Genomic DNA, 15,733 nt, shown 5'->3' on the forward strand with positions numbered 1-15,733 from the left:
ATTTCCCCTAATCGAAACTGAATATGTATGCAGACCTTTCTTTGCAACGTTAACATTTTCTGAGCGTGTTATTCAAAAGGCTCAATTATTTGCAAGTTTTTTTCGCTGAAAACAGTCTTCCTCGAGAACTGTTTTGCCCAGTTCGATTAAGCAGAATAAAATTAACTACTTCCTTCAAAGTGTATTTAATGCAGGGCCTTCCTGTTTATATTAATTGAGTATATACACAATATTAATCGTGGCATGAGGCAAGATTTCCTCACCAGCTGCAACTTCTTACCACCCTTGGGGCCATATTATCAAGAACAGCGCAAACATTATCGCCGCTTTAGCGGCAGGAAACTGCCGCCAAAGCGGCGATAAGGGGCTTGATAATATGCCCCGGAGAATTCCAATAGGCACCCAGGTTCTGCTGTCAAGGATATCAAACCTGGGCTTCTATTGGAATTCTCTAGGGCATATTATAAAGCCACTTATCGACGCTTTAGCGGTAGTTTCCTGCTGTTAAAGCAGCGATAATGTTTGCGCCGTTCTTGATAATATGGCCCTAAGAATGTAACCAATAGCCTCACCATCACCTGGTTGGGAAGGGATTGGATACCACCACTTCCAATATAATAATCAAGACACAAATTGCATCACACTGTCAGACAAGAGTCAGCATATTTTGTTGGGTTTTTGGACTCCATTGAGCTTCAAATGTTGGTGGCAGCTATCTACCAGACACCTAGAGATCAAGCATGACGGCTCATTATTATTTGAGAGAAGCAACACTGAAATCTCAAGAACCACCAAAATAAGGAAAGCTGATGCACCTTAGGAAGCAAATCTAGGACTGTCTGATACCTGCTTTTGTCACCCACCAAAAAGTGTGACTGTCAGTAATATCATCCGTTGACACTATTAGTTGAGGAGTATCCAGAAGGATTCAATATATAATGGGAAATTATGTTTCAGAGGGTTAATATTGTAAAGATGAGGACTTATGTATCAGAAATTAAAATGAAATGAAAACAGCATTTATTAAGCGCGTAGCTACCACTGGGCATCCCAGTGCTCAGGCAGCAACGGAGAGAACATCATAACACGTAAGGGAAGAGCCAAGTTTTTAACAGTTTCCGAAAAGGCCAGATGGCTGGGTTCCCTCCGTAGGCGGAGAGGGAGGGTGTTCCATATCCTAGCGGCATTATAAGAGAGTAGGCGACCGCCAATTCTGGCCTTCTTAATCCTGGGGACGACGGCCAGATGCAGATTATCTGAGCGCTGCCGTCTATTCGCCAGGTAAGGCTGGACAATGGAATGGTTGACCGCTGGTCCATTCCCTGCTAACACCTTGTGGGCAATATTTATCAATTGTTCTGGGCACATTATGCCAATAAACAGCATTATAATGGTCTCTCAGAAAAAGCCTGTGTTGTTTTCAATGCATCCTCTGCAAAGAAAGCTTATTGCACACACTTGTATGTCACCTTTTTCAGAAGAATGTTTCAATATACTTGGATGTTTTTTTTTTTCAAATTCTGTAACATGTAATGAGATCGGGCCCATTTTATTGTTTTGTTGCACACTGTAATCCATTATAACCAAATCACTCATTTGCTGTGTGGATGTTGGAATATTACCTCAAAAGCAATACTTTTATGTTCCTAAAAGTCGTGTTTTTTCTATCTCTATTACCTAGCAACCACTGTTCAATCCCTTGCTTATGTGAGTTCTCATGTGATAACAATTTATTTGTTTTCTGGAAATCGTTTTAGCTGGCTATCTGGTTGTCCCTTCGGTATTGAAGCAATATTGTAGTTGTGGCTTTTTCAACTTATCAATCTAATTAGTTTGTGTTGTCATGCCTTATATTAGGTTTTCCAAGAAGACCTTACATCTGTAGTCACAGAGTGGAAGTGTTCCTAAAATGACAGCATGTTTTCCTGTCTCTATGTAAGTAATACCATACCTGCAAATTTACAAATGTATTTCACAAGGCATTGGAGGGGGGTGTCCTAATTCCAGGGGTTACCTAAGAGGCACTCTGTCCCTCACCAAGTCCCCCAAGCCCCCCAAAAAAATCAGAATGGACATTGAGGCAGTCTCCAATGCCTTGGGGTGTTTTCACGCCTCTTAATAGACATTGGGTGCTCACAGCCACAAAAGACGAGCTGGAAAGGCGCTATGTGTAGTGGGTTGCAGTTTGTCTTCCCTGCCACGGTATGATTTCAGCTCCTCACTGGGTGACCGCGTGAAGAGAGCTTAAATCGTGTGACATACAGTGGCACCGTGTGAGTTCGCAGGTCTGTAATCCCTGTTAGGAGTAGTGAGTCTCCCATCTTGCTTCTTTTCACCATTAACATTTGAGCCTATGCGGGGTACTTCTAGAAAAGAAGTCTCCTTTGAGGTCATATTCCAAAATCTCAACCAAAAGAGATGTTGAATAGTCAAAATATCAGACCTGAGGAATAATTTATTTACATTTGAAATGAGAGGAAAGCATTATTACAAATAGATATCTTTCTCTAAAACACAGAACACATGCAGGCTATAGAAAGCAAAACCCTTAGGGGAATGATACTATTGTGTTACTGAGTGAAAGAAAAGCTTCCTTGTAATGGAAAGTCTTATTATACAGACACGACAAAAGGCCCAGACAATAGACTGCACAAGGCAGAGAAACCATGCCAGTACCTGAGTGAAAGAAAGGTTTCTGGGTGTAGGTACCTCTTACTCTAACCACAAGAGAACATCCTCAGAATGTAGACACATGTTGCAATCTCAGGTTAGTAATGAACTGAAGGAGAAAAAGGCTTCAATGTGAAGGTGTATTTTACTGTACACACCGGGCATCATGTCCAGCAACGGGGCGTCCCAGTGCTAGTTTCGGAGAAGACAATAACAGCAGGGGAGACAGAGATTAGACAGAAAATAGCCAGGTCTTCACGGCCCTTCTGAAGGCCCAGTGATCCTGGGTGCACCTGATAGATATATGCAGAGTGTTCCAGAGGGTGGGAGCTTTCGCATGGAAGGAATGCCCTCCGGCTCTTGCTCTTCTCACCCGGGGCACGAAGGCTAAGTGGCGCTCAGCAGAGCGCAAAGGACTAGAGGGGACATAGGGGTGGAGCAAATTAGCTAAAATGGGAGGATCAAAGCCTGTGAGGATTTTGTGAGAGAGCCTTAAAGAGGATTCTCTGCTCCACTGGAAGCCAATGTAGCCGGCGGATAAAACCAAAGATTGAACACTGCTCCTGAAGAGCAAAAAGGAGCAGCGCTGCAGCATTCTGGGCTAGCTGGAGCCTTTTTAATCACTGTCTTATTGGACACAAGGAGCAGTGCTTTGCAGTAATCCAGCCTAGACAGTATGGTGGCCTGGATAATCATCTGATGCACATGGGAGTCAAAGAGTGCCAGAATGGGCTTTATACCACATAGGTGTCAGAAACAGGTGCCTGCTACTAATTTCACATGAGCTTCAAAGGACAGGGCACTGTCTACCCCGACTCCCAGGTTCTTAACCCCTTCAGTGCTGATGACGTCTCCCGGTCGCAGCCGTGGGCCGTGGAGGGAGTTACGGTGGGGCAGGGAGGCGGGGAGGGGGAGGGGCAGGGTGGAGAGGGCTAAAAACCGGCATATGGATAATTACAGGTAAGTAAACAATTTCAATAATAAAACGAATTTCGTAGCGCGCCCTGCATTGCAAAATGCGATGCAGTGCGCGCTATGAAATTCGTTTTATTAATTAAATTGTTTACTTACCTGTAATTATCCAGGTGCCAGTTTTTAGCTCTCTCCACCCTGCCCCTCCCCCTCCCCGCCTCCCTGCCCCACCGTAACTCCCTCCACGGCCCGCGGCTGCCCGGTCGTCATCAGCTTACGGTGGGCGTGTGCTCATGACCACGCCCCTGATCGGAATGTGCCGCACAGGCGCAGAATTCCGGCCGCAGCCAGGGGGTTAACAGCCGTTTTGGGCTGCGACGGTGGTCCTTGCCAGGGAGGCCACCAGTGGTTGCCCTGTAGATTAGTAGCTCTCTCCAAGAGAAGAATTTCTGATTCATTTGAATTTAACTGGAGGCAGTTGTCCACCATCCACTCAGAGATGACAGCCACGTCTACTTGAAATTTGGTAGGGGTCATTGGAGAGGAAAACACTAGCTGCGTATTGTCAGCATAGGATACCAGCATGATGTTGCAAGATTAGGTAACCAGAGCCAATGGGAGGATGTAAATGTTAAACAGAGTGGGATTCAATGCAGAGCCCTGAGGGACCCCAAAGCATAGCATTCGAGTCTGGGAATGGTAGGGAGGGGAGATGACTTGAAAGGATATGTCAGATAGGAAGGAGGGGAGCCAGGTGAGAGCTTTACCATCAATACCTATCTCCTTCAGTCGGTGCTGCAGGATCTTATGAGAAACAGTATCGAATACTGCATTTAAATCAAACGAAATCAGCGCAGAAGATCTGCCGTCATCAAGTGAGACATGTAAGAGCTCCGTGACCGCCAGCAGAGCAGATTCCGAACTATTTTGGGGTCTGAAACCATTTCGGGAGGAATCCAGAATTTAGTCGGATTCCAAAAACTTAGTTAGGGTAGCATTGATTATGGAGAAGTGTGGCTCAATGGTTAGAGCGGCAGACCCTGATGCAGAGGTCTGACAAAGTTTTTAAAATAAAGAGAAGAACATGAACCTACTTGTGTTGATATAAATGGTTCAAATTTAGGATGGTCATTAACATATTATGGTGGGATTTATTTGAATTCAATTGAGCAAAATAGAAAGGAAAATTCTTTGTTTTCTACTTGTATTACCCAGTCCTTTCTGGTTTATCTGGGGAACTCTCTCTTTTTTGGAGTTTTGGCATTATCCAGAACAGGTTTATTTAACAGTGGAATAACGTTTGCGTGTTTCCGCATGACTGGTAGTAAGTGCTGATGACAAAGACAAATTTATCAGCTCCAAACACCCAGGACGCAGACAGTCCTGAAACTTTAGGAATAGGTCGGGTCTGAGAGGGTCGTCAGGGGAACACAACTTTACCTTGTTACATAGAGTTAGAAGATCTTCAAAGGACATGGGGGAAGGAGAGGAGGGATGGAGAAGTGTGTCTAGAGGACGGCATAGAGTGTGAGTATGGATCCTTGCTATCTGGACCAAAGTTATTGTTAATACATTCTACTTTCCCCAAAGAAATACTTGGCCAGTTCCTCACATTGGATGTTAGTGGAAATAATGAGCTCTGCTGTTAATGAGGGTTTCATCATGCCCTTTCCCTAAGAAGAGAACAAATTGTTTTAGTGCGGTTGCTACTGTTTTTTTTTATTCACAAAGTGTGTGGACCTCGACTTCCGGATCTGTTTGTGATGCGCCTTGATGGCACCTCTGTAGGGTGTTTTGGCTGAGGGCTCCTAGGAGTGGCTCCAGTCCAAAACTGGCCCCACCATTCCAAAACCAGCCCCCACCCTTCTAGCTTCCTGGACCAAAAGCGGAGGCTCGCTACGGCCAGTCTGGCGCTGGGTCTGACACCCTATGCTTGACTGAATCACCCTACAGAAGACAAGACAGAAAAATAAGGAACACATAGTTGTGACATCAGGCTACAGGGAATTGTGACTGAGTGGAAGTTGTGAAACACAAGCGTCACGTCCTGGCAGCTTGTCATCTCTCTTCTCCTCTTCCAGATGTCGCGAACGAGACGTTACTGTGAGTGGCAGCCAAAGTAGAATGCTTAAGGCTCTGCACCTGCCGCCCTTTACAGCAGTGGGGACATTCTCCTTGTAGGTCTGGCCCCTGATGCTTTCAGGGGCAGCTCCTCCGTTATAGCGGAGGAGCGTCACCGCAGAGGATCCTCGCCCCACTGCTTTTAAGCAGTGGGAAGCAGAAACCTAAAATGATAATAAATTTGCGTTATTAGCATTTTAGTTCCTCATCCTGTTGCTTGGTGAGCGGGGCTGCTCTGCTCTTTGAGCAGGGCAGGGGCGGAGAGGTTTGCCCACTCAAGTGCACAATGACTGTTTGGTCAGTCCTCTCGGGGCGCCCAAACCAGTCATGTGCCCGTTCCCTTTCTCCATGCAAGCTGCCCCTCATTCCATGGCTGAGCGTCAAACCAGGATGCTCAAAACCAATCACAACGCTGGTCAGGGGATCCTGGGTGCTCGCCAATCACAATGCTGCACTGGTATACACCCGTTACAACGGATCTTTTACTCCGCACTACCATTACAACGCGACTTTGACTCCGCATACCATTACAACGCATTGCGCTGGGGGGCGCTCTAGGATAGGGAATAAGTATAATTTACTATCCAACACCTTCCCTAGGGTCCACGGGGACTGGAGTTAGAATAGTAAATTATACTTACCACTATCCAGCGCCCCAAGGCGCTATGCGTTGTAACGGTATGCGGAGTAAAAGTCGCGTTGTAATGGTCTGCGGAGTAATAGTATGCGTTATAACGTCATACATCCTGCTGCACTACATCGTTGTGATTGGTTAGTGGGGCATGCTTCCTGTTCCTTGAGGAGAGCAGGAGCAGAGATGTCGGGCCCGTCCGGCGCCAAGGTACGTGTATTTATTTATTCATTTTATATAATTTATCCCCCATGCAACCGCCCTCCCATTCCCGCGATCACCCTGCGACTGCCCCCCCAACGTGATCCCCGTGCACCCGCCCAGCAACCCGCGAGCCATGCCCCTTTCAAATTCCACCACCTCTGTGGTTCCAAACGCTGGCAGACTTAAAAAAAACACCCAGAATGGTTCAGGATTTCACAACTTGTCTACACACCAGACAACAAGCATGTACTGTAGAAGGAGAAAGAGAGAATACCACACATAGCAGAGACACTATCTCAATGTACTGAATGCGAGAAACATTTTTCTGTGAAGTGAGGTCTACACCAGACAATATGCCCAGACTCCAGGATGTAGAAAGAGAACAAATGCAGGTAATATGCAGAAGCACTGAACTGAATTAAAAATATACTTTATTGTGCTTGGAGACTGTTCTATGCTCCAGGCAACACACAGCCTGCTCCAAGGCATCGTACATGGGAAAGACACCATGGCAATGCACCTAATTGGAGACAAATGTATTTGGTATGCACTGTATTATCATACACAATATAATGCATGCTGCAGACCTAACCAGCCAGTAAATCACTGGTAACAAAATAGGATTACGCTTGTGCATAATCCATTTTTGTGTAACAGAATTATATGTCTGGACTGCTATTAGGAACACTAGTTTATATTAGCCATCAATCACCGGACTGCATGTCCCATTCTAAGATTTGCAAGACATTGTGCATGACTGCCAGCATAATCTGCTGCAGGTGCCAAGAGGGGTCTTTTATCTATTATCTATTATCAATTGTGTGCTTCAGGGTCCTCAAATTATTCTAATGAAACTAGTAAAGTCCAAGCACTGTGAAGTGATTTTAAGAACTGCATTTGCATATTAACATAACTTACATAATGTATTTTCTGTCGAATCTTACAAAATGCCAGTGACTCATGTTCACATCAGCAGATTGTGTGTTTCATCATCCCTAGCAATTACAAGTTGCTTCTGAAATGAGATTTTATCAGCCTGCTCCATAAGCACTGTATCTATTAAATGTTATGTTTTATTATATATTATGTTATATTGTGTTGTAACGTGTTATGTTACTTTGTACTTGTATAGTGCAGATTCACCCAGAGGGTATTATCAATGCACTTTGGAAACTCAGTAAAAGAGACTGGCGAACTATGTAAAAGCAGAGTGGCATATTACCAACAACTAGCGATAATTATCGCTATGTTGGCTTAGCGGCAATATTTTTATCGCCGAGCTGCGGCGATTTTTATCGCTTAGGAACCTTGCTATTATCAAGGTTTATCTCCTAAGCGATAAAAATCAGCCGAAATACATGAATATCGCCGAAAAGTCAGCGATATTCATGCATTACCGAGCTAATGCTCTTAGCCATGTTATCCACCTACCATTGGATAACATGGCTAAGAACTGCTATGGGGCAGGTGTTAGCTTTTGGAGATATTTGCGCTTAGCGCGAATATCTCCAAAAGTTGGTAATAGGAGATAGCGATGTTAGCGACTGTTTCCAGTCGCTAACATCTTGGCACGCCCACTTTGCATGTCATTAGTGATACATTTCACTGACATGCAAAGCGGGGCCCAAGATGGTCGCGATCTCCTACTAGCTGTCGCTAACTGGTGTTAGCGACAGCTAGGTAATAGGGAGATAATTTTATCTCCGCTTTCTTGGCTTTTAAAGCCAAAAAAGTCGAGATAAACCCCCTTGATAATATGCCCCAAAATTCTTACTTATTAACACCTTGACCGTGGTGCCGATTCCGCCCCTGTGCTGGACATTCCAGAACAGGGCGCGGTCGTGACGGAACCGTTCCATCATCAGCACAGCTCAGCCGTGACTCATGACGGAACGGTTCCGTCACCAGCATCGAAGGGGTTAAACTGCGATGTCTTAAGGACTGTATATGTTTTCATTTATGACTGTTTGTTGTTCTTGTTAAATCATGGCACACACAAACCCAGAGGAATATAAACTGAAAAGATTGCTATCCTGAGCCTATGCTCTCTAATATGTCTATGAATTATTCATTATTTGAAAAAGCTAAATGTAAAAAATGTGAACTGTGCATAAAATTGCTGCTAATATATCGCACAAGAGAATGGACTGCAGTATTAGTACCACAGGGCATTTTTAAGATTAACTCATCTGTTTCCATCTACCAGCAAGCCATTTATCCTAAAAAACATTAGGACTCCTTCCACAATCTAACACTAGATTGATCCGTTGGGACAGTATAAAAAACATACTTAAGTAAAGCAAGTATGATAAGGCAATAACAAATGATTTCTAATTACGTCCTTGTCATCCGGAAAAGGTTGGTTAAATAGAATAAATGGTCGAAACATGTTGACATGAAATTGGGGTCATGTGCAATGAGAATGAATTATGGCAGTTTCTGCTAAATCAAATAATATACAAAGCAGCTGCACTGGATCACTGGAGCACTGTGTGTAACAGAAAACAGATAATGTTGGGCCTTTTCAATTGTGCAATAGTCATCCATTTTTTCATTTAATACTTCTGAACTGTAAGTAATGGAAAGTAGAGTCTATAACTTTAGATTATGTGTTGACTCCTAGGGTGATGTCAGATTTTGAATTAAAGAATAAGTAAGTAGTAAGTGCAGGGGTGTATGAACAAAGACTAATCCTTGTAGAAAGAAAATAATTGATTTTGCTGGGAAATTACATGCAGTATTGATCATTTATGAGTTTACGTTTAATCATCTGAGGAAGCATGGTCCCTAGTTTTGCAGCCTAGACTCTGAAAGAACTTTATCAACTCTAGCCAACTTCAATTGTGGCACGGATAGCATAAGGGAAACAGGAGAGTGGAATGGTTGACTCAGGCCACAGTTAGAGACTTTCTGTTGTCAAAAGGCTAAGCTTGTGCTGTACAATTCTCTATGGTTGAGATAAAGTGCCATGAACGTACTCTCTTCTGACCTGGTGACCAGAGAACTTTGTACACAGCTGGTGACACAGGATCCAATTTCTTCAATTCAAGAAGAAGTCTAGTTCCAGTAGTTTAAATATGTGCAGTTTATATTCAAAATAAAAGAGGGCAGACCCAAAAAATCCTGTGAAAAAGTCCAAGTGAGAGGAGACCAAGGCAATAACTTCAGACATTGTAGGAGGAAAAAGAGTGTGAAAAAAAATACAAGATGGAGTTGCCACTGGTAAAAAAAAAAAACTTCCACACAGTACTAACCCCAGGGCAAATATGCAGAATACAGGAACAGGAAGCCCACACTAACGTGGCATTCCTAATGTGAGGAGAAATAGAATGCACAACGTTTTTTAGTCTTCTCCTTGAGGAATCCTCCGGTCAGTTGTCTAAAACCTAAAGAGTTATGTCTTTACAAAACCCCACTGCTCCTCATATAGAATGTGCTTATCGATAGCCTACCCTAACTTGACTGAATAACTAGTTACATTTATATAGCACACAGTATGAAAAAACATCCCTGGGCCTTGTGAGGCCTGCTGTCTATACCTGGTTCCAAAAAAGATGGCTCAGAAAAACAGACTGGTCTTGGATGATGCCAGAAAGCATGAGTGGTGCTTTTCCCCCATGCAGTGAGTCAGGCGGGGAGTTCCAGAAACAAGGAACCGGGGAAGGGAAGAGAAGAAGGACCAGGCAAGACGTTGAATAAAACACAAACAAATGAAAGTGACGATAAAGCCAACCAATGCTAAGCAATGGCTGGACTTTGAGCCTACGCTGTGATGTAGGCTCGACCTAAAAGTGGCCCCAAACAAACCTAGAAAGCCGTCGACGCTAACATATCTCCCAACTGTATTTCTTTCAGTGTTCAGTGCTGGTTGTATAGTCTGTCTAAAAAACAGGTAGCATATCACCCAAATGTAGACAGTCCAGCTGAGACTTTCCTCCAAACAGCCTTAGTTCTCTTTTTGCTTCATTTACCTGTAGACAAATGATATTCATTAATATGGCTGTCGGTAAAATAGGGGCTTCCTTACCATAGACTCAGCCCTAAATCACTTTACAAAGCTTCCCATTCTTCATTGTTTAATCGCCTTTCTACTTACAAAAGGTACCAAAGCCCAGTTCCAATCAGTATCTATTGTTTAGTCACCTTGACGGATTTGCGGCGACTCGGATGCCGTGATTTGGCCCTGTGCAGGTCGTCATCCACAGGACATTATCTAATATATCGGCTTGGACCCAGGGCCTCCATTAATTACTTCTGGATAGTTCTCCCTACACATGACAAGATGCTAATAAGCTTAATGATTGTGTGTTCTTGGATACCTTAATCCACTACTAACTATTGAATTTGAGAACGGACTAGACAAGTTTTCTACTATTGTAGAACTGACGAGCACTCCTGTTACAGACAATTACAGGCCGCCTTGGACTACTCGTGGATTACCAGTTTCCATGCTCTGGGATTATCTATATGCTCTCCTGGAGTACACCATTCCTGGATCAGAACTGTTGGAAAACTGTTGTTGTATATATTGTCCAGAGCCCGATGCACTACACATAACTGAGTTGAGTGCATGAGTTACCTAAGGTTTCTGACCACTGATCTAAAATATGTATCTAGTGCCCTGATGGAGGATGTTTTAGGTGCAAGGTACGTCCGAAATGCGCTTCAGCACATTTGTTCTGTGTTTGTACATTGTGATGTATATTTTTTCTATTTTCTGTATAATGTATGCCTCTTTACATGTATGTATGAATTCTAGTGTATAACTACATTGTTTCTTGGGTTTCACTACATGCTTGTTTGTGTTTATGGGAACATGTACAGCCTATAGATGGTTCATCGTCGTGTTCATGGGGCTCTTTCTCATTTTATTGGACTATATTTATGTATCTGTTCTCTATAATGTTTGAATATGTACATTTGATATTTAAAGAAAAAACATTTTCTAGAATATATATTTTTTTATAATAAAAAAATATAAAAAGATTAACACTATGAGTCTGTGGGGCATGTTATTCAGGATGCTTACAGTAATTTGATATATCAAGTGAGGGAAGTGTTTTCAATGTGTATTACTGTGTTTTCCCTGGTTTTCTTCCCACTTAAATTATTATGTTCAGGGAACCTCTCATGTGTTTCTCTATTGTTAGCTGAATCTTGCAGAGAACAGCTTCAACAATGTCCCCTTCTACAAAGAGAATGTGTTTTTTAAAGAAAACAACAGGCATTTGTTCTTACATCTACACTGGTAACTACATGATACCAATTTTATTTTGCTTTTTCTACTGCCAACCAACCAGCATGAATGAATATACCCCCTGAGACTGCATGTTTTGCCATAACCTCTTGATTCTACATTCTAAATCGTTTTGGGGAAAATATAAAGCAGATACAAACAAAACTACAGAGTGATGGTGGCATAGATACTTGTGCATGGAGATAATGACAGCATTGGTCTAATCTATAAAATCAATGTGCTGTCTTGATCATAGCATTCAAGTGAGGTCGATCAAATACAAAAGCATAAAGGTGGATGGTGTGAAGAGAATCTGGATAAATAAGGGCATCTGGCTAAGATAATATCATGTCATGGAGTCATGCTGGCTATAATTGAGTCAGAATAAATAAGTCAGTAGTTCTTAGAGCATGTAAAAAATGACAGGTGCATTAAACTTATGGAACAAGAGAAATGGATGTATTGACGGATGCCTCATTGATGGAGCGGAGCGGTATGTGAATAGATTGTTTCGGATTAAGACAGGGAGTCATTGGCCTGCACTGACATCACGCCGGTACGTGCACAGATGGCCGTATGCCCACCCGTACATTGAGAGCTCGGCTGAGCCCATCCCGATAAACAGTCCCAGGTCTTAGGAAACACGCTGGATGACGCATAATTTGGTGCCCTGTACATTGCTGGTCCTGTGGAAGACCCCGCCCTAAGGTTGAACTCACCTAGTGTACCCTATAGGGGTCGAAACGTCGCCTTTTAACCAACACACAAGCCAGGGCAACTTTATACTAATGTGACAGTGTCCATAGATTGCTATGTGTTACCTTTGGAACAACTGACCTCACACCAAGGCCGGACGAGTACCATTATGTGATATTCATGTTTATATGTCACACTACCATGTCCTTGTTCACAACCCCCACACTTTCACTATCCCACCCTTTATCCTTTTCACCTGAGCACCTTTTTGCAAAAGTTTCTAATATATTCAAATTGAAAGAGCAACTGTGCTGCCAATATTGAAAAATCTATTCTAATGCAATTAAACTGCATAAAATTACAACAGTGAACTCTAGAATTCTTTATGGTGAATGCAAACATAAGAATGTTCATGGTTTAAGCTATTTGTGCTACTCAACAGCTTTTTGTATCATACTGCATTTGCAACCCAGGTCTTGTAGCCTATTGGGTATCCCCATTGATATATAATAAACGTATGTATTATCATCAGAGAGATGCTTTAATTTTTTTGTACTATGTGATGAGCCTGGATCTATTAAAAAGAGTTTAAAAAAAATTATTTGCAGCAGCAGCAATGCTAGAAGGTGCTGAATGTAAATTAAAAATAGGTTTGAAGAGCTCCGCACACTTGATAGATGATGTCCTGGGTCCTATGTGACAATAGCGTGATGCATGCTCCTTGTCTTCGCCTTGGCGCCAGACAGCGCTTTATCTGTATATCTGTGGTATATGAAAGCAGAAAACTTATCAGCCCAGGGACAGGCGCCTCATTCGAGACATTCTGCTGAAGCAAACGTTTCTCAGAAATTACCCCCTGAGCAGGAAAGCTGCATTATTATGATCTGTGCATCTTATAGCTTGCCTGCTCAATGACGTCAACAGCTGGCCATGGTCCCATTTGTGATATTCAGCTGCAAATGAACAGATTAAAGCAGCCTTCAGCTGGGAGGCCTGAATGGCCGCCATGTTCTATCCAACTATTTTGGGAAACAGTGAGTTTTACATACACTGCAATAGACCTATGGGTGAAATTGGATCATGTTTTCTCACAAAAGTTGGTAAAACTCCATGAAAATTTCACAAAAATACATGTTTGTGGGGAAGTGTGCATTGCCGGTATCTTGCGTTATGTTTATTACTCTACCACGCATCATGCGTTAAGAAGTTTCATCAGATACCTGCAGTCTTAGCAAGACATTTTCTACTCCAACCAGTCGCCAATGTTATCTTGCTAGTCTTTTTAATGAAAGAAGATCTAAGGTAAAACAAAAAATTACACAATTTGCGCCATGCTACATTTTGAGAAATTTCACCAATTCGCTGCACAGTTAAAAATTCTCAGAGGTCTTTTTATGAAGACTGGAAGTATCGGGGGAGGTTCAGCTACTTATTGAGCGTTAATCAGGCCATTGGACAAGACATTACCTTTGTGAGACTGGGATGAAGTCCTGAACCGAATAAGAAAGCATTTAGGTTTCAGCTTTTTCATTTACAGATAAAAGGGAAGTAGAGAGGCTAGAGAAACATTGCCTTAAAGAAGCCCCTGACTTAAGTTGCAATAAAGCACTGGGAAGCTATGTATTACCTCTGGTAACTTTCCCTACCAGTAAGGCTGCTTGACCAACTCAGTCTGCAATAAAGGGTGCACACCCTGAGGCATCCATCTTTTCAGATGTCCCAGTCCCATTCCAGTCAACTCTGCTGCTTTCCACAGACCTTGACACACAAGACCCAAGAGCTCACCATTGTTTTCCATTTCAGCAGACCCCATCACCATGACGGGCACGCCGATGACGGACGCCAGCGCCCAGATGCAGACGTTGATGATCTTGGCTTTGTGTGGTGTGCGGATGTCCAGCGCCTTGACAGGGTGGCAGATGGCGATGTAGCGATCCACGCTCATCATGGTCAGAGTGAAGGTGCTGGTGAACATGTTGTAGTAGTCGATGGCGATGGCGATCTTGCACAGGACATTGCCGAAGGGCCAGAAGCCCAAGAAGGTATCTGTCCCCTGGAAGGGCAGCGTGACGAGCACCAGGGCATCAGCCAGGGCCAGGTTAAAGATGTAAATGTTGGTGGCTGTTTTCATCTTGGTGTATCTGAAAGAAAGGCATGGACACAGTAGTCAAAATTTAGAAGATGTTTGTATCGGCCATTTATCATTGACTTTAAGGACGGATACAGATGGAGCTTCATTTCATAAGTACATTAGTCTATGTCGATAACTCTTGGGACAACTGGAGGACACTTGGGGCCAGATGTAGGTAGGGTTTTACCGGTCGGTAACGGCCGAATTCGGCCGTTACCGACCAGTAAAAGGATTTTGAGATGTAGGGGGCTGAATCGGTAAATTTAACGTTCGGTAAATTTACCGATCGGTAATTTTACCGATTCTGTAAATATACCGTTCGGTAAATTTACCGACCGGTATTTTTACAGATTCGGTAAAATTGATATGTAGGTGGGACTCTTATGAGTCCCACAAGGCCTAAGAAATCGGTATTTTACCATCAAATTCAATTTGATGGTGAAATACCGATTCAGGTGTGCATGCACATGTGTGCATGCACACCTGTGCCATATGACAGGCAGACCTGCCCTTAGGGCAGGTATGCCTGCCATATGGCTCCGACCCTTTTTTGGGGGTGCTAGAGGGTGTCAAAGTGACACCCCCTGCACCCTTGTCAAAATCGGTATTTACCGATTCGGTAAATACCGACCGGTAATGCCCCATTCATTCCTATGGACTTCAAAGCCCATAGGAATGAATGGAGCATTACCGGTCGGTATTTACCGATTCGATAAATACCGATTTTCAACGAATCGGTAAAATACACATCTGGATGGACCTACATGTCCACCCTTCATATTTACCGATTCTTAATTACCGAATCGGTAAAATTCGGTAATTAAGAATCGGTAAATATTTTTTACCTACATCTGGGCCTTGATCTCTATACCTCATATAGGTGTTGGAAAAATGACAAGTTATGTGTTAGGACAGAATAAATGGGGTGGCAAAGGGAAGGAAGAGTAAGAGACAAACAAGATACATTGTGAGGATTATTAGGTTGTTCTGTTTTTGGTATTTTGACATTTAATAAACATTTACACAAAATGGATCTAAATGTTCCAGAACATGTATGTTTATTTACTAATTAAATTATACATATTCAAGGGTACCTTAAATTGAATTTATGAACAATTATTGATTTCATCCA

General features: G+C 42.9%; 1 protein-coding gene across 1 annotated transcript in view; it reads right to left on the bottom strand.

Moving 5' to 3' along the window:
- OPRL1 (opioid related nociceptin receptor 1) overlaps positions 1–15,733 on the bottom strand; it is a 205,432-nt gene that overhangs the window by 8,444 nt on the left and 181,255 nt on the right. Inside the window, exon 2 of the mRNA XM_078650431.1 lies at positions 14,256–14,611. Within this exon, the coding sequence (XP_078506557.1) occupies positions 14,256–14,611 (356 nt within the window). The remainder of the gene's footprint in view (positions 1–14,255; positions 14,612–15,733) is intronic.

The sequence above is a fragment of the Lissotriton helveticus genome, chromosome 7, assembly GCF_964261635.1.
Source record: "Lissotriton helveticus chromosome 7, aLisHel1.1, whole genome shotgun sequence".
Taxonomy (NCBI): Eukaryota; Metazoa; Chordata; class Amphibia; order Caudata; family Salamandridae; genus Lissotriton; species Lissotriton helveticus.